Raw genomic sequence first — 14,532 nt, 5'->3', positions numbered from 1 at the left:
ACTGACTCAGCTGAGGACCGTGCAATGGCGTCCATTCCATGATACGATTTACCGCTACCGGAAACCAGGCTGAACGAACAAACGATTCGCGAACGACTCCTCCCAGTTCAGTCGAGTTTCCTGTGAATCGATTCACCGGAAACTCGGTGGAGGAGTCATTCGCGAATCAGCCTGGTTTCCGCTAGCGGTGAATCGCATCATGGAATGCACGCCATTGCACGGTTCTCAGCTGAGTCAGTCAGACTCAATGCTACCGGAAACTCGACTGAACTGGGAGGAGTCGTTTGCGAATCGTTTGTTCGTCCAGCCTGGTTTCCGGTAGCGGTAAATCGCATCATGGAATGCACGCCATTGCACGGTTCTTAGCTGAGTCAGTCAGACTCAGTAGAGTTAGTGCTACCGGAAACTCGTTTGTTCGTTTAGTCGAGTTTCCGGTGAATCGAATGCTGAACGAGATGAACAAACGAGAGAAACGAACCGGTTCGGTTCGTTCAAAGACTCGTTCACTCGTTTCTGTAACGTTTTTTTTCCCCTTCAAATTCTGTAAAAGTCATACTGCAGCCATACCGTAAATCAAAAAATCTTGAATTTTTTTTGTGGTACTGCACCCAAAGGTGGCGCTATTGTTAAAATATCATGAATTAGGCTTATTTCTCCTCACCAGATTGACCTGGACTCAATATCAATCTCTAGAATCAGACACATCTTTTTCACCCTGGTCTTCTGCTCTAAAAATGTTTACTTTTCCCAAAATTTCATAGAAAAGCCAAACGTCCACATTCTCAACCCATTTTGACATTCTCAACCCATTTTGCCTGTATGAAGATTTTGTTATTGTATAACTACCATACGGCTATCTTTAGGATACTAGTTAAGGAGTTGGACTGGTAACCGGAGGGTGGCCAGTTCGAATCCCGAGCCTCCACGGATGAGGTGCCCTTGAGCAAGGCACCTGAAACCCCCACCTGCTCCACGATCTTGATCTTTACTCATTCATGATCTATACTCTTTTAAGAAATCCCTTTATTCTCTTGTGAAATGTGTGCTTGGAGTTTTCTTCATGTTGTGTGCTTATGAATCGACATTTTCACCATGTGAATTAGGCTTCATGCAGTTCAGGAATGTCAGTGGCTCAACGGAATAATGCCGTGTACGAATGATACCTAGGTTGAAAGTTTGAATCCTGTTTAGAGCATTATGAACAAGCTGAACATGACATTCTGTCATTGCCAGTCATTTAAGAAACACAACATTGAACAGCACCTGAAATTCATCAGGCAATCAACATTCCGGCTCTTTTGTTTCCAAGAGTCGGATGGCCCAGACACAGTATGGCATTAAGGGGAACTCCTCATTGACCATTTTTCCTTCATAATTAACTCTTGTCATATTTATATTTCTTCTGTTAGTGTTCTTGACTACAAATGTTTAATTTCCCCAGAATTCCTAAAATTTTTCAGGTATATGCTTTGAAGAAACCCCTTAATTAATTTGAGAAATGCTTTGAGTTTTCTGGATGTTGTGTGCTTATCAATAGATATTTTGACCATGTGAATGAGGCTGCAGTGGAACATCTTTCGTTATATTTTTATATCTTCCATTAGTGTGTTCTTGACTTTTAATTTAGCTTGGGCCCTGTTAATCACCGCTTGCGGTTATATTTTTTTGTATGTTTTTCTGTGTATGCTATGTGTGGTATTTCTCACACCACATCAGTGGGTGTGTTGATGACACTTCTGCATGTCATTGAGTGGCCCCCTAAATGATAATCAACCAGTTGCCGTTTGTTCTTTGAATGGTTAACAAATATTTAAATGTTGGCACTGATTTTCAGAGTAATTTGTGCTGAATTTTGTGATTTGTTTTATACGTTGTACAATTATAGGCAAAATGTTATTATATTATGCACTCAGAAATTTGTTACAATATCGACTTGGGTTTCCACATAATTGCTATGGGTCTAATTACAATTATTATACATACACCTGAGCATTGTAGAATACCACTGATCGGTTGATACACAACATTCCACGGGTGTGCATTTTTATTTAATAACGGGACACTGTTGCAAATCAATGCATCTAGTTTTCAATGTTAATTTTACAAATGATAAGATAGTTCATCGTAGTTTTGATCTTCGACAAATTAAATCAATTAATTTGGCGAAGATCATATAAGATAAACCACCACGTTTAAATCCAGTCCTTCACAACAAAACATACTAAAATCAGTTTCTGGTACTTACTCTTGAATAGTTTAAAGACTTAGATGGCTAAACACTTAGCCATCAATATTGATGATGGAAATGATCCCTACTAGGGCCCGACCGATATAGATTTTTGAGTGCCGATGCCGATTATTTTCAGAGAAAAATTACGATTACGATTTAATCGGCCGATTAAAAACAAAACAAAAAAAAGCATATAAAACGTAGTTTTTGATACCTTAAATATACTTTAAACACTTTTGACGAATATGTGAATTGAATGCAGAACCTTTGAGTGTTTTAGAATACATTTACAGTAAAAAATTAGTGTATAGTATAATGTAAAATAAATAAATAACTCCCAATGTGCTGCGCCCGTGAGCAGTGACTAACACGTGCGTGCTGAGCAGTATGGTCTCACCGTTAGAGTCTACAGTATAACAAATTAACATGGCCTGGGACCTAAAGAAAAACAGGCACAACATGCTCAAACAACTCGTCTTATGTACATTGGTGAGGTGAGCGCGCAGCTGCCTGAGCGAGCGTGCTTTCATGTTGTACGGTAAAATTCAATCTCCTCTTTTTTACTCCAGCTAAAGTTGTTAGTTAGCAAGGCGAGTAGGAGCGCAATCTGCAGGATACTAAGCGCAATAACATTTCTTAAATAAAATAATAATAATAATCGGTTGTAATCGGCGTCTTTTTGACAGATGTTGATTATTTTCAAAAAGGCTATAATCGGCCGATTAAATCGGCAGGCCGATGAATCGGTCGGGCCCTAATCCCTACAGAGAAATACAACTGTTTTATTACCTTTTGCTTGATGCTGTCTGTTTCTTTTTGTGTGCCTAACCAAGTCTCGCTTTGGCTCTAAGGCGCTAATAACCCTTAATAGCCCCTAAGGGGTAATGAGGGGCAAATAACTCTAGCCCCTTGAAGCCAAAATGATGGGAAGATGGGGTCAAGCTTGAAAAATCCCCGGTCATCATTCAAGGGTATTCGACACATGAGTAGGTCTTGTACATCACAACTTCACATCGCAAAGACCACCACCGATCCTTTAGCTTGGAGTCATCAGCATCAGAGCAATCTCTTGGGACTTCCAAGCCAGCAAATTCTGTTTTAGTTTGGAGAGTACTCCGAGGCTGCAAACAGAATAAACTCCCCACACACACACACACACACACACACACACACACACACACACACACACACACACACACACACACACACACACACACACACACACACACACACACACACACACACACACACACACACATACCCACACAAACTAAAACACACACACACACACACACACACACACTTTGCTCATCTTAAAGTCTATCCACATGCTTTGAGGTGAGACAAAATGGAAAGCAAGCTAGAGAATGATGAAAGAGAACAAGAAATGCATGTATAGGAAGGAGAGAGGGAGAGATAAATGAAGTAGGAGAGACAGAGAGTTACAGATACATGTGAAATGTGAAAGCACTGAAGAGATCTGGTGATGATGTGTTATTGGTTGAAGAGGCTTGGACTCTACGTATACACAACCAGGGGTCCTACTTTACACTTCAGCACTCCTGTGTTCAACATGCCTATCGAGCTACTAGCACAGTTAGCTGCGTCCGTGGGAGAGGCTGTGAACTACAAACGATCTTGCAGAGTAACAGACGTCTTACTAACGGCCCCAGCTGCTTCTCGGCCTAATATAGAACTGATTTCATACAGTTGATTGGTCAGGAGAATAGAACAGAACTACACAATGACGCATGTGATATGTGATCAATTGTGTAATTCAATGCCTACACCATGACTGTGGGATCTAACCATTTTATGAAGGGAAACACATAATTAAGCTGTTAAAATAACCACAGCTGGGGCTAATTGTAGGGTATAAAAACAAGAGGTTGTTGCTTAACAATGTGTTGAAAAGCACAAAACCAACAAACCTCCAGCCCAAACTTGTAGAAGGCGTAGTTGAGCAGGTACTTGAGGCCGTTCATGAGGCCCTGGTCCAGAGTGTCCCTGGTGGCCGCGGGGAACAGGGTCTGGACCGCAGGGGGGGAGCACTGGACCTGGCAGTAGTGGTGGATCTGGTGACGGTAGACTGTGGCTTCAAACACCAGCAGCATAAGGACCACCAAATGATTCTGAAAGAGGAGAATAGTCATCTGAATAAATCTCACTGCTCCAACCCACTGAACTGGAAAAGCAATGTTACACGTTTAGTGTGAGCCATCATGGGGACAGAGTTTAGCATTGACCATGTTTACACAAGCTTTCTGAACCTTGCAATGCAAAGAGGGATGTTTTTCTCAGGCCTATCAGGCGGGAAGAGTTGAACGAGAGATACAGACACCCTTCATCAAACCCCCTCCAGAGATGTTATACTCTGCATTTATTCAACATTGTTGTGCCCTTTATGTAAAATGTATATATTTAATATTTAATACAGATACAGTCTAGATTGCAAAAGCTTTGTCTTGTGTAGACAGGGCAACTATGTTGTTAAAAATTAACATTTTATGCAATAAAGGAATTATAGGTGTAAGCGCACTTTGCTGTATCCCAGCACTGTGGCATCTTTCCTGAAGCCGAACCAGTTGGCGGGGTCCACGGGCCCCTTGTACAGGGTAGAGTTCTTCATCTGCTCCGGGGACAGGTTGGTCATGTTGGCGAAAGGCTGATGGGGAGGAGGTGGAGATGATAGCTCAGACCAACCCGACTTCACCCATCATTAACTGTTCTCAAACTCATATCACTTCAGGAGAAATGTTACTGATTACCTTCGCAAGTACCCATAACAAGCTTACAGCACTTTTAAAATCACTTTAAAATATTACATTTGTGTCACTTTCATGTCATTCATTTTAATGGGATGTGGGGAGGGGGGGGAGGAAAACATGACCAATGAAGAATCTAACCTAGAGGACTAACAAGTAGAGCAGAGTGTGGTGCCAACTGTGTCTGGTTTGGTTCAGAGCCTGTCGGATTATAAAGGATTATATATCTTCTTTCAGTAACAATCTCTTGATATACCGTACGTTAAATCTTACCAGGCTGCAGTTGTTTGAGTACTTGTCCGGATTGACGATGACCAGCTGGTACAGCATCTTACACACGATGATGACACACACCCAGACGGTGGACAGACAGGACGCCATGGGCCTGAAGCGGCCGTAGGGCATGGCTAGGGACCACAGGACCACCAGCAACAGGTTCATGACTGAAGGCTGCAGGGGGAGAGGTGAAAACATTAAAAGAGAGGATGATATGAGCTTGTACTTATTTCTTAACATTCCAATTCTGAATAGAGCCTTAAAAGACAGATCGGAGAAGAGGTGGTTACCTCTCCTAGAGCGACCCACACGGTGTAGAAGGCCACCATCTTAACGATGTGGAGTTCAAGTAACCTCCAGAGAAACTCCTGAGTCTGGGTCAACGTATCTGAAAACTGTCTGCAAAGAACCAGCAACCTGTCCATCACTAGACCCCATTTACTAGGCATAAGCGCTGGAGTCGAGGATGTGGAGGAGAGAAGAATGGTTTAGCGACAGGCGTGATATCAGATAATTTGAAAAACAAAATAAAAATATATTCATATCTATTGGTAAGTTCTTCCTGATTTGGTTTAAGTTGGGTAATTTCAGTAGAAACGACCACATAGATCTTACAAGCAGGAGCTGTTACTTAACATCTGATCATAATTTGTATATTACGTCACATACTTCAATATGTTCTCTCTCAGGAAGGCATTACATAAACAAGAGCTACATAATGAATTCCTACCTCAATTTAACTATAAACTGGACGATCTGATCATAAGTTCAAGCTAAAGAATGGGAGAACCACTCACCTCCATCCTCTAGATCGTGGTTTCCGATCTCCAGATCTTCATCAAGGCACTCAGTGCCCTCAGAATTGGCGCAGCCACTCATTCTGATTTCAGGATGATATATTTAGTAATCACCATATAAACATCATATGATTAACATTAATATTTAACGCATGTATTACACATTGTATAATAACAGCAGTCAATAACTACAGCGTATTGTAAAATAGATGGATTTATAACAAAAGCCTAAAACATGTATTAACAATCATCTCATTAATCACCTGTGTAAAGGGTTTACGTGCTCCAGGTCTGTGAGGCTCATGAACGGCGTGTGGAAATAGTGCAGCTGCAATATGCATGCCAGCAAGAAGAAGCCGGGGATCAGGATGCTGCTGAACAGCTCTGACAGAGCAAATGTCTCCAGGCCGATGTCAGCCAACCTGGAAACGCAGACGTTATGTTAGACTATGGGAGCAGGGGTTAAGGTTAGGGTCAAACAACCGTAACCCGGTCACCGGTCAAGAAAACCATGCCCGGATAAGTTCCCCCTGATGGTGGAGCTACCTAGCATCCTTATGGTTGCAGAACCCCTCACCTTCTTCTTCTTCAAATGCAGTAAGTCTACTGTCTACTGAGGACCATTAGTCAATCCTTTCCTCCGAACCTTTTCTGTTGTCAAATTTTGACTGTATTCTTTATTTGTTCTCAGCCTAAATCGTTTGGATGTATTAATTAGCCACATTAACAACATAAAAGTACATTTATTCTGGTAAGCTATAAACAATGTATTTGAATGGTTGAAAGACCTATGAGGAGATAAGAAAAGGTCAACCCACTGTTCCTCTGTGAACCCAGTGAGGTTCCTCCAGTAGCCAGGGAAATCCTCAAACTGGTAGGTGTAGATTGAGATTAAGATAAGCATGGTGTAGGCCACTACCAGCCACCAGAACACCTTCAGCAGCTTCCTCCACAGGGAGTAGTACACCTGGACACACGACATATGGGTGACCGGACAGAATTAAATAATTACTTGACATAATTACCCTAGTTATCTTTGTTGTATACGGGGAAGCAGTTTACCTAGCGATTGTAAGTGCTTGGCACTGAACATCCTTACTGTACCGAAAGCGATATATTGATTTTTATCTTTCTTCTGACAAATGTACTTAATGTAATTTGCTTTGAATAAAAGCGTCTGCTAAATGCCCTAAATGTAAAAGGTAAATTATAAATACATTTACATTATTCACAAAAACTATAATGAATCAAATAATAAAACAAATAATATAACACAATAATAAATAGTACAATGACGTAGAGGAATGCAGTGGGGTGGTGACAACATCTGACCTGATAGAGGCATAGGCAGAGAAGGAAGAGCAGCATGTAAACGATTTTGTATCCAACAAGCTTCCCAGCGAAGGAGACCATGATAAACATCCCTCCACAGACGTAGATCCAGTACTTGGCATAGCAGCTCATCACCACTCCTCCCACCACCTTCAGCACTGATGCATCACCCTCACTCTGTCCTATATATGGTCATCACAGGAGAAGTAAACACAAAGAGAACATTGAGAAATGGTGACAAGGTATTCTAAGTGAACAGTCCTATACACACCAGACCCATAGACTTAGCTAAGTAGTCAAACAGCCACTAAACTATAACGCTTCGTCAGTTGTTTGTTACTGGCCTCTCATCTCATATTTGTTTACGTGTCTCTAAAACATGCACAGGCTTTTAAAGATGTTTGTAATAAAATAATATTGTGATATTGTTTATGTTAGCGTTTCATGGCTAAATATACACTTCTGCAGGTGGGCATGTCTGTGTAAGCAAGAGGAAAGGAATAACCTTCACCTCTGGTATTGACCTCTTGGAGTTGAGTGAACATCTTAATTTTCCTACTGAAAATCTCTTTCATTGATTGCCGCAACAACAGCCAGAAGGTAAGAGTAAAGAGAAGCTGAGGAGAAAAGAAATGTACAGAAACATAAGTGGATTTAAACAAATTTAAACAACTATCTAAATAAAGTTAAACACCCAGTTCCGAGCCATCTTGTGAGACTATCTTGTGTGACTTCTAAGACCTGCTTTCAAGTCCTTTGTTTCTCTTACTTTGTCAATTAAATAGGGACCTGCTTACCATAGCGCCTAGCCTGAGGCATGGGTACTGAGCCCTATCTAAGCCCAGCTGTCTGAGACTCAGCAGCCCCACATTGTTGGGCAGCTCTAGCTGGAACTCCATGGCCCAGATGAACTGCAGAGAACACAGCGCCAGGCCGTAGAACAGGATGAAGGGCGAGCACAGCATGGCCACGTGGCGTCTGAACAAACACAAAACAAGGAAATAGGATTGTTCAAAATGTATAGGAACGTTTTCAATACATTGGCTTCAGACCTGAATGTTATTGTCTTTATAGTACCTGGACCGCACAATCCATATGAGACAAGCCCATAGCAACAGCACAAAGGTCAGCCAGCTATGGTAAGTGATGCTCCACACCTAACGAAAATGTAAATTATGAAGAAAAAACATGAACTTGATGTAGTAACATAATAATAATAATAATAATAATAATAATAATAATAAATTCGATTTATATGGCGCATTTCTAGGACTCAAAGTCGCTTTAAACTGAGGGGAGGTGGTTGTAAAACAAACGACAGACATACATCACTGACACACGCTCAGATAGGAGGGGGGGGTGGGGCTAAGAGAAGGCAGTAGAGAAAAGATTGGTCTTGAGGCGGCATTGGAAAAATGGGAGGGACTTTGAGTCTCTGATGTCTTTGGGGAGGGAGTTCCAGAGCCTGGGAGCAACCCTGGAGAAGGCTCTGTCCCCGAAACAGTGAATGTTGAGGCAGCTGATGCCACTGAAGTGATTGAGTAGCTGAAAACTGAGAATGTGTTTAATCATCTTCTGCCTGACAACTTACAGACTAACACACAGAGCTGAGCAGAGAGCATGAAGATGAGGGTCAGCGTAAGAGATATGACCTCCAAACAGCGATAGGAGCAAAGAGGCGTCAGACCAATGTACACCAGCTCCTCCGGATCACAGTTCAATATACACTACCTATCACTATCACTATCTTGCTGTAAATTACTCTTAGGAAGGTTCATTAATAAGGTAACCACTTCCTGCAGGCTTTTAATGATACCTAGTTTATAATATTATGGGTCTTCCTCTTTGGGGACTTCCGGCGGAATTAGCGTGATCCAAACGTTTTTAAGTGGTTGCGAGTTCAGAAGACGTAATTTCAGTAGGCTATGTGAAGGAAGGTTGCTTGACACTGCTCTGCATGAACATGGTGTTCAGAGTGGATTGTGAAAGACAAGGGATCTGGAACTTCTCAATGCTTATGATTTTGTGGTAGGTAAGGTGGCAGAATAACTATGAAGAATTGTTTGACTGTATTTTTAACTGTGTACTGTATATCTTAACAGTCATGTTAATATTAGCCTCTACTGAAATTAATTTGTAATAGTTATATATTGTGTGATCTACCCTATCCAGTTATGTATCAACAAATTGCATTTCTACGATACGGACAGAGAATGGAATGTCAGGAATGGACATGCAGGTTCATGAGGGCTTTGGCCGGGACACAGTACGGCTCCGGAGCTGAGTCGCGCCCGTGGCTGGGGGGGGGGGGGGGGGGGGGGGGGGGCAGAGCAGCACAGCACAGTGTCAGTCGGCGCTTTGATGGCCACCGGGGGGGAAGCCCTCTGGAACCCGCACGGATAAACCTGACATTCCTGATGGGGTACATTGGCCTTTCCGGGCCGATAATACAGAGCAGAAGTTCGCCACTAAGCCGAGGACTGGAGCTCAGAACGTTCTGGGGCCCGTTGCCAAACACTGAGGTTTCTTCTGGGTCCTGAGGGGAAGACTTTGAGGACCCATGACAAAGCATAACATTGGATGCACTTGTTTGACCCTAGTGAGATGTACCATCATGGCTATGAGAGCACAGACGTAGCTCTGCTGCATCACCACTCGTCCCATGACAAAGAACGGGTTTTCTCCTTCTGGGTTAATGGCAGGGCAGAGGTCTGGGGAAAAAAGGCTAAGAAATTAAGAAATGAACTATATCGTATCCTGCTGCTAAAAATGTGTTTTTAGTTTTTTAAATGTATACCGTAAAATAATCAATATTATGTTAAACATATTTTATAGATGCAGCTTACCACTAATGGCCTCTCCCCCAGTGTCTGGTCTCTCTGAATGACCTGAAGACAGGAGCATAAGCTAACACACACACACACACACACACACACACACACACACACACACACACACACACACACACACACACACACACACACACACACACACACACACACACACACGCGCGCGCGCGCACGCACACACACACACACACACACTGTAAATAAAAGATGAGGCTGTAAACAACAATTCTTATTTTCTTGTGTTAATATACATGTACCTGTGTTTCATCCTCATAGTTATGCCTCTGTGTCCTCCTGGAACTGAGCTCCACATTATCACTTGTTGGCTCACCTTTTTTCTGATGAAAATACACAAACACACACACACACACACACACACACACACACACACACACACACACACACACACACACACACACACACACACACACACACACATGTATTACACAGGTATATGACAGGCCCTATTGTCTGTTCTATGTCATTCTGTAGTGGGCTTCAGACCATGCAGTCAGGGACTGGATGCTTTGGTCTGAGCTGGGTGAAAAAGCACCCCAACCAACATGACCAGGGTCCCGGTTCCAGGTTAAACTCCTTAGTGTGTTCAGTGGATGCTCTCCTTTGTTTGACTCTTTGTTAGACATCTTCCCCTGTGGTTGATTAGTTCCAATGTATAAATGTTCCTAAGTCGGGGCTCTCCATGCTTAGTCTTCATATAACCTTGTGGTTTTCTATGTTTCTGTTTTCTCTTTGGCGACATTTCTGGCCCCAGTTTTATGTTCTTCTATTGGAAGTCACGGCGAATGCCTCAATTCCTCCTTTTTTGGAGAAAATACAATTGTGCATCCTTACCAGTCCCCTGAGTTCTCTGGTTCAGCCTATCCACACCTATGTGTCAATGATGGCCCCGTACCAGGGTCAGATTATAAATGACAAACCGATCCACCCCTTTGAGTCAATGAGGGGCCCGTACCAGGTTCCAATTAAAAAGGACAAACCTATCCAACCCTTTGATGTCAATGAGGGGCCCCCGTACCAGGGTCAGTGTGGGGGGACGTGCGGCGTCTGTCCTGCAGGGGGAGTATGGGCAGGTTGGGAGGGCACCGGATCTGCTGGGGGGATTGGGTCTGATTGCGGGCACCTGCTCGCAATCAGGCCAATCAGGGAGTGTGTGTTTATGTGCCTGCTTTGTTTGTAGTAGGAACCGGGGAGCAGAGAGAGAGAGGGAGAGATCCACCGCGATCCCCACCAGAGATCCCCACCAGAGATCCCCACCAGAGATCCCCACCAGAGATCCCCACCAGAGAACCCCACCAGAGATCCCCACCAGAGATCCCCACCAGAGATCCCCACCAGAGATCGCAGGTCGTGGAGCGCTGAATGCAAGGATTCTCCCGGATGTTGTTGATTTATAATTTCAAGCCTCTGATTTGTTTTGCTGTCTATTAAAATAAACGAGATCCCAGTGAGGGACGACGAACTGTGGTCTCCGCACGCTCTTTGACCTGCTACAATCAGATTAAAAAGGACCATATTGTGTGCATGTGACAGCGCCCTTAAACCTTGACTGGCGATCAAGGTCGCCAGTCAAGGTCATGGGTCAAGGTCATGGGTCGGTGTGGTAGTTGATACCTTGGCTGGTGTCCTGTGGCTGCTGGTCTTCAGCACGATGGCTATTGTTATGTAGAGAAGGAGCAATATACCCGGATTGACATAGACGGGCCAATCATGGTTGAGGTTCACGATGAGGTCTGAGGGGGCAGAACAGTTTCCATGTTGAATGATGTCCTTCAGGCCAAACAGTCTAGTGGAGGGGATTTAAAGAAAGAGAAAATCAACACTGTGTCTTTATACCTCGGATAAATCAGGAACATTGTGAAAAGTGTCGTATGGTGAATATTTAGAACTGTAGAGGGCAGATCAGGAAAGCCACGATTATTGAATGAAAGGAATTCTAACAGACTCTTCCTACATAGTCTTTCTATATTTTAACCTTTTTTGTGTATTTAGTTTTATGGTAGATATTTATTTGTTTCTTGTAGGCAGTAATTGTGGTTAACTTTTTTATTCTCTACTAATATAATATATGTCGTCAGATAGAGTACAGATCAGAATAAATGGACTCCAGTCATGACTTCCCACCACTACATGACCTCATTCTATAATGTACATTTGGAAAGTCTAGTTAGCTGCTAACCCATTGTGTTTGTGAATTTATGAACAAATCTTACAGTTAATATTTACAACAATGATGACTTCGTTATACTCTAGAGCAGCGGTCCCCAACCCCCGGTCCGCGGACCGGTACCGGTCCGTGGGTCATTTGGTACCGGTCCGCAGAGAAAGATTATTTATTTATTTTAATTTTAATTGTAATTTTTTTTTTTTTTTTTTTTTTCACTTCGCAATACTGTCACTCTTTTACATGGCATAAGTCTATATGCAGTTGTTAGATTGCATATGACATGTTTGCATTTTTGGCAACCTCTGCGCAACATAACCCAACCCCCCCCCCCCCCCCCCCCCCCCCCCTCCTGGTCCGTGAAACTTTTCGGAGAATAATACCGGTCCTTGATGCTGAAAAGGTTGGGGACCCCTGCTCTAGAGGTATGTGCAAAACAGTTTTTTGGGGCTTAGTGTCTCCATGAGCGGGGGGCTATCCTTTGACTCTCCGACACTCATTGAAATGTATGTAATTATACCCAGACAGTAGTAGTTATTGGACCGCATCTTGCATCCGGCGCAATTGACTTAATCACTGGCGCATGTGTCATTGCTAGTTTGCAACTGGCGCAGAGCGTTCTTTTTCCTCCTGCGCCACGCGTCGGTAAATTAGGGAATGATCTTGCGCCCCAAGGGGCGGCTCTGCGAAAGGAGGAGGCATGTTCTGGCGCAAACGTTCCCTTGTGCTATTCTGCAGTTTCAGAAAACAATTGCGCCACAAACCAGGAAATACCAGGTTAAAAGTCAGTGGCGCATTGTTGAGATGCTATTTTAAGGGCGCATGCATAATGTTGCTTGTGCACCTCGCGCTAACACTTTGCTTCTCTCATCTACCTGGCCACACATTCTTGGTAAATTATTTGGGAAAGAACAGCTGATACAGCGGTAATAAGTTGTACTTTTAAATCAATGCATCTGAAAACACTGTACAGCAAACACATATTTTCTTGACACAGACATCGTGTACATGCCCACAACTTTTAGGATGATGAGTATTTGATCGTGAGAAAATATTGTTTTACCGCATGTGTGTGCGTCATCTGTTTAAACACACGCAAACTAAACACGTAACGCATAATACAGTCCATGGCAATGTATATTAACGGGGGACACATGCATATTGGGAACACAAGTCGATAACGATAATGAATACAACACTGATAAGGAACAATGTTTATAATGTATTGCGTATATCATTAAATATCATTAAATAGAACCATATTAAATAGGACTCAGTATTTGAAGTTGTGGAAGAAAACCTTATTCCATGTGTGAATAAGGCCATATTATTTGGCCATAAACTGAGCCATTTGAAGTTTGAAATTCATGTGCATCTGTCTCATCGGAGACTGCAGACGCGGTGTCAAAATATAAACTCGTCAGATTCAAATGCGCTCATGGCTCTTAAAGTGGATGGGAGCTGGCACTCTCATTGGTTTATTGCACGTTACGCACAAACCACACCTACGGGTAATTAGGCTACTTCAGACCAACCCTTTGAAGATTTGTGCCGGGCGCAAGAGTCATTTTTCGCTCCGGTAAACTAGCGACATCGCCATAGAACCGCCAACAAAGCTAATTGCGCTTGGCGCTTCTCACTTGCATTTCAGACCGTTAAAATAGGGTCCCTGATGTCTATTAGCATTCACAAACTAAAGGAGGAGTGGCCTTGGGCCAGAATTCAGCTTTGTGTTCCCTGACATCACCACGAATAACAAAATGTAGCATTTTGATCTTAAATCGTTGCACAATGTCCATTAACCGGAGGCCAATTATCAGCCTCCACATATGCCGTGCCCTTAGGAGAAGACTTTATTATCAACTAGAAAATGCATTTCCTGCAGAAAATGAGGTGAGTGCTGTAGTGCAAAGTGCTTTTGAAAATATTATTTAATAAAGCCACATCGATCAACACATAAAGAAACGTTAAATGGCTTAAATCAAGCGAAGGGATTTGAACAAAAGTTCAAAGGTCTAAATGGAGTAAACAATGTAAACATGCACACCATTTAAGAAGATGTAAATGGTTGGAAACAAATAAAGTGACAGCTGAATGAAAA

The 14,532-nt window shown here is 42.7% G+C and overlaps 1 protein-coding gene across 2 annotated transcripts in view; it reads right to left on the bottom strand.

Moving 5' to 3' along the window:
- piezo1 (piezo type mechanosensitive ion channel component 1 (Er blood group)) overlaps positions 1–14,532 on the bottom strand; it is an 88,714-nt gene that overhangs the window by 29,350 nt on the left and 44,832 nt on the right. For both annotated transcript variants that reach the window (XR_003979631.1, XM_030378828.1), the window contains exons 7-21: positions 11,882–12,053; positions 10,507–10,587; positions 10,247–10,307; positions 10,011–10,111; positions 8,478–8,557; positions 8,198–8,378; positions 7,912–8,017; positions 7,401–7,582; positions 6,887–7,035; positions 6,332–6,490; positions 6,069–6,151; positions 5,562–5,725; positions 5,269–5,445; positions 4,770–4,895; positions 4,162–4,362 (exon numbers count right to left, since the gene is read on the bottom strand). Coding sequence is in view for 1 of the 2 variants with exons in the window: in XM_030378828.1 (XP_030234688.1) it covers positions 4,162–4,362; positions 4,770–4,895; positions 5,269–5,445; positions 5,562–5,725; positions 6,069–6,151; positions 6,332–6,490; positions 6,887–7,035; positions 7,401–7,582; positions 7,912–8,017; positions 8,198–8,378; positions 8,478–8,557; positions 10,011–10,111; positions 10,247–10,307; positions 10,507–10,587; positions 11,882–12,053 (2,023 nt within the window). In the remaining variant the exon portion in view is untranslated. The remainder of the gene's footprint in view (positions 1–4,161; positions 4,363–4,769; positions 4,896–5,268; positions 5,446–5,561; positions 5,726–6,068; positions 6,152–6,331; positions 6,491–6,886; positions 7,036–7,400; positions 7,583–7,911; positions 8,018–8,197; positions 8,379–8,477; positions 8,558–10,010; positions 10,112–10,246; positions 10,308–10,506; positions 10,588–11,881; positions 12,054–14,532) is intronic.

This window comes from Gadus morhua, chromosome 15 (assembly GCF_902167405.1).
Source record: "Gadus morhua chromosome 15, gadMor3.0, whole genome shotgun sequence".
Taxonomy (NCBI): domain Eukaryota; kingdom Metazoa; phylum Chordata; class Actinopteri; order Gadiformes; family Gadidae; genus Gadus; species Gadus morhua.
Note: the sequence above shows the minus strand (reverse complement) of the source record. Positions and strands in the feature narration are given on the sequence as shown.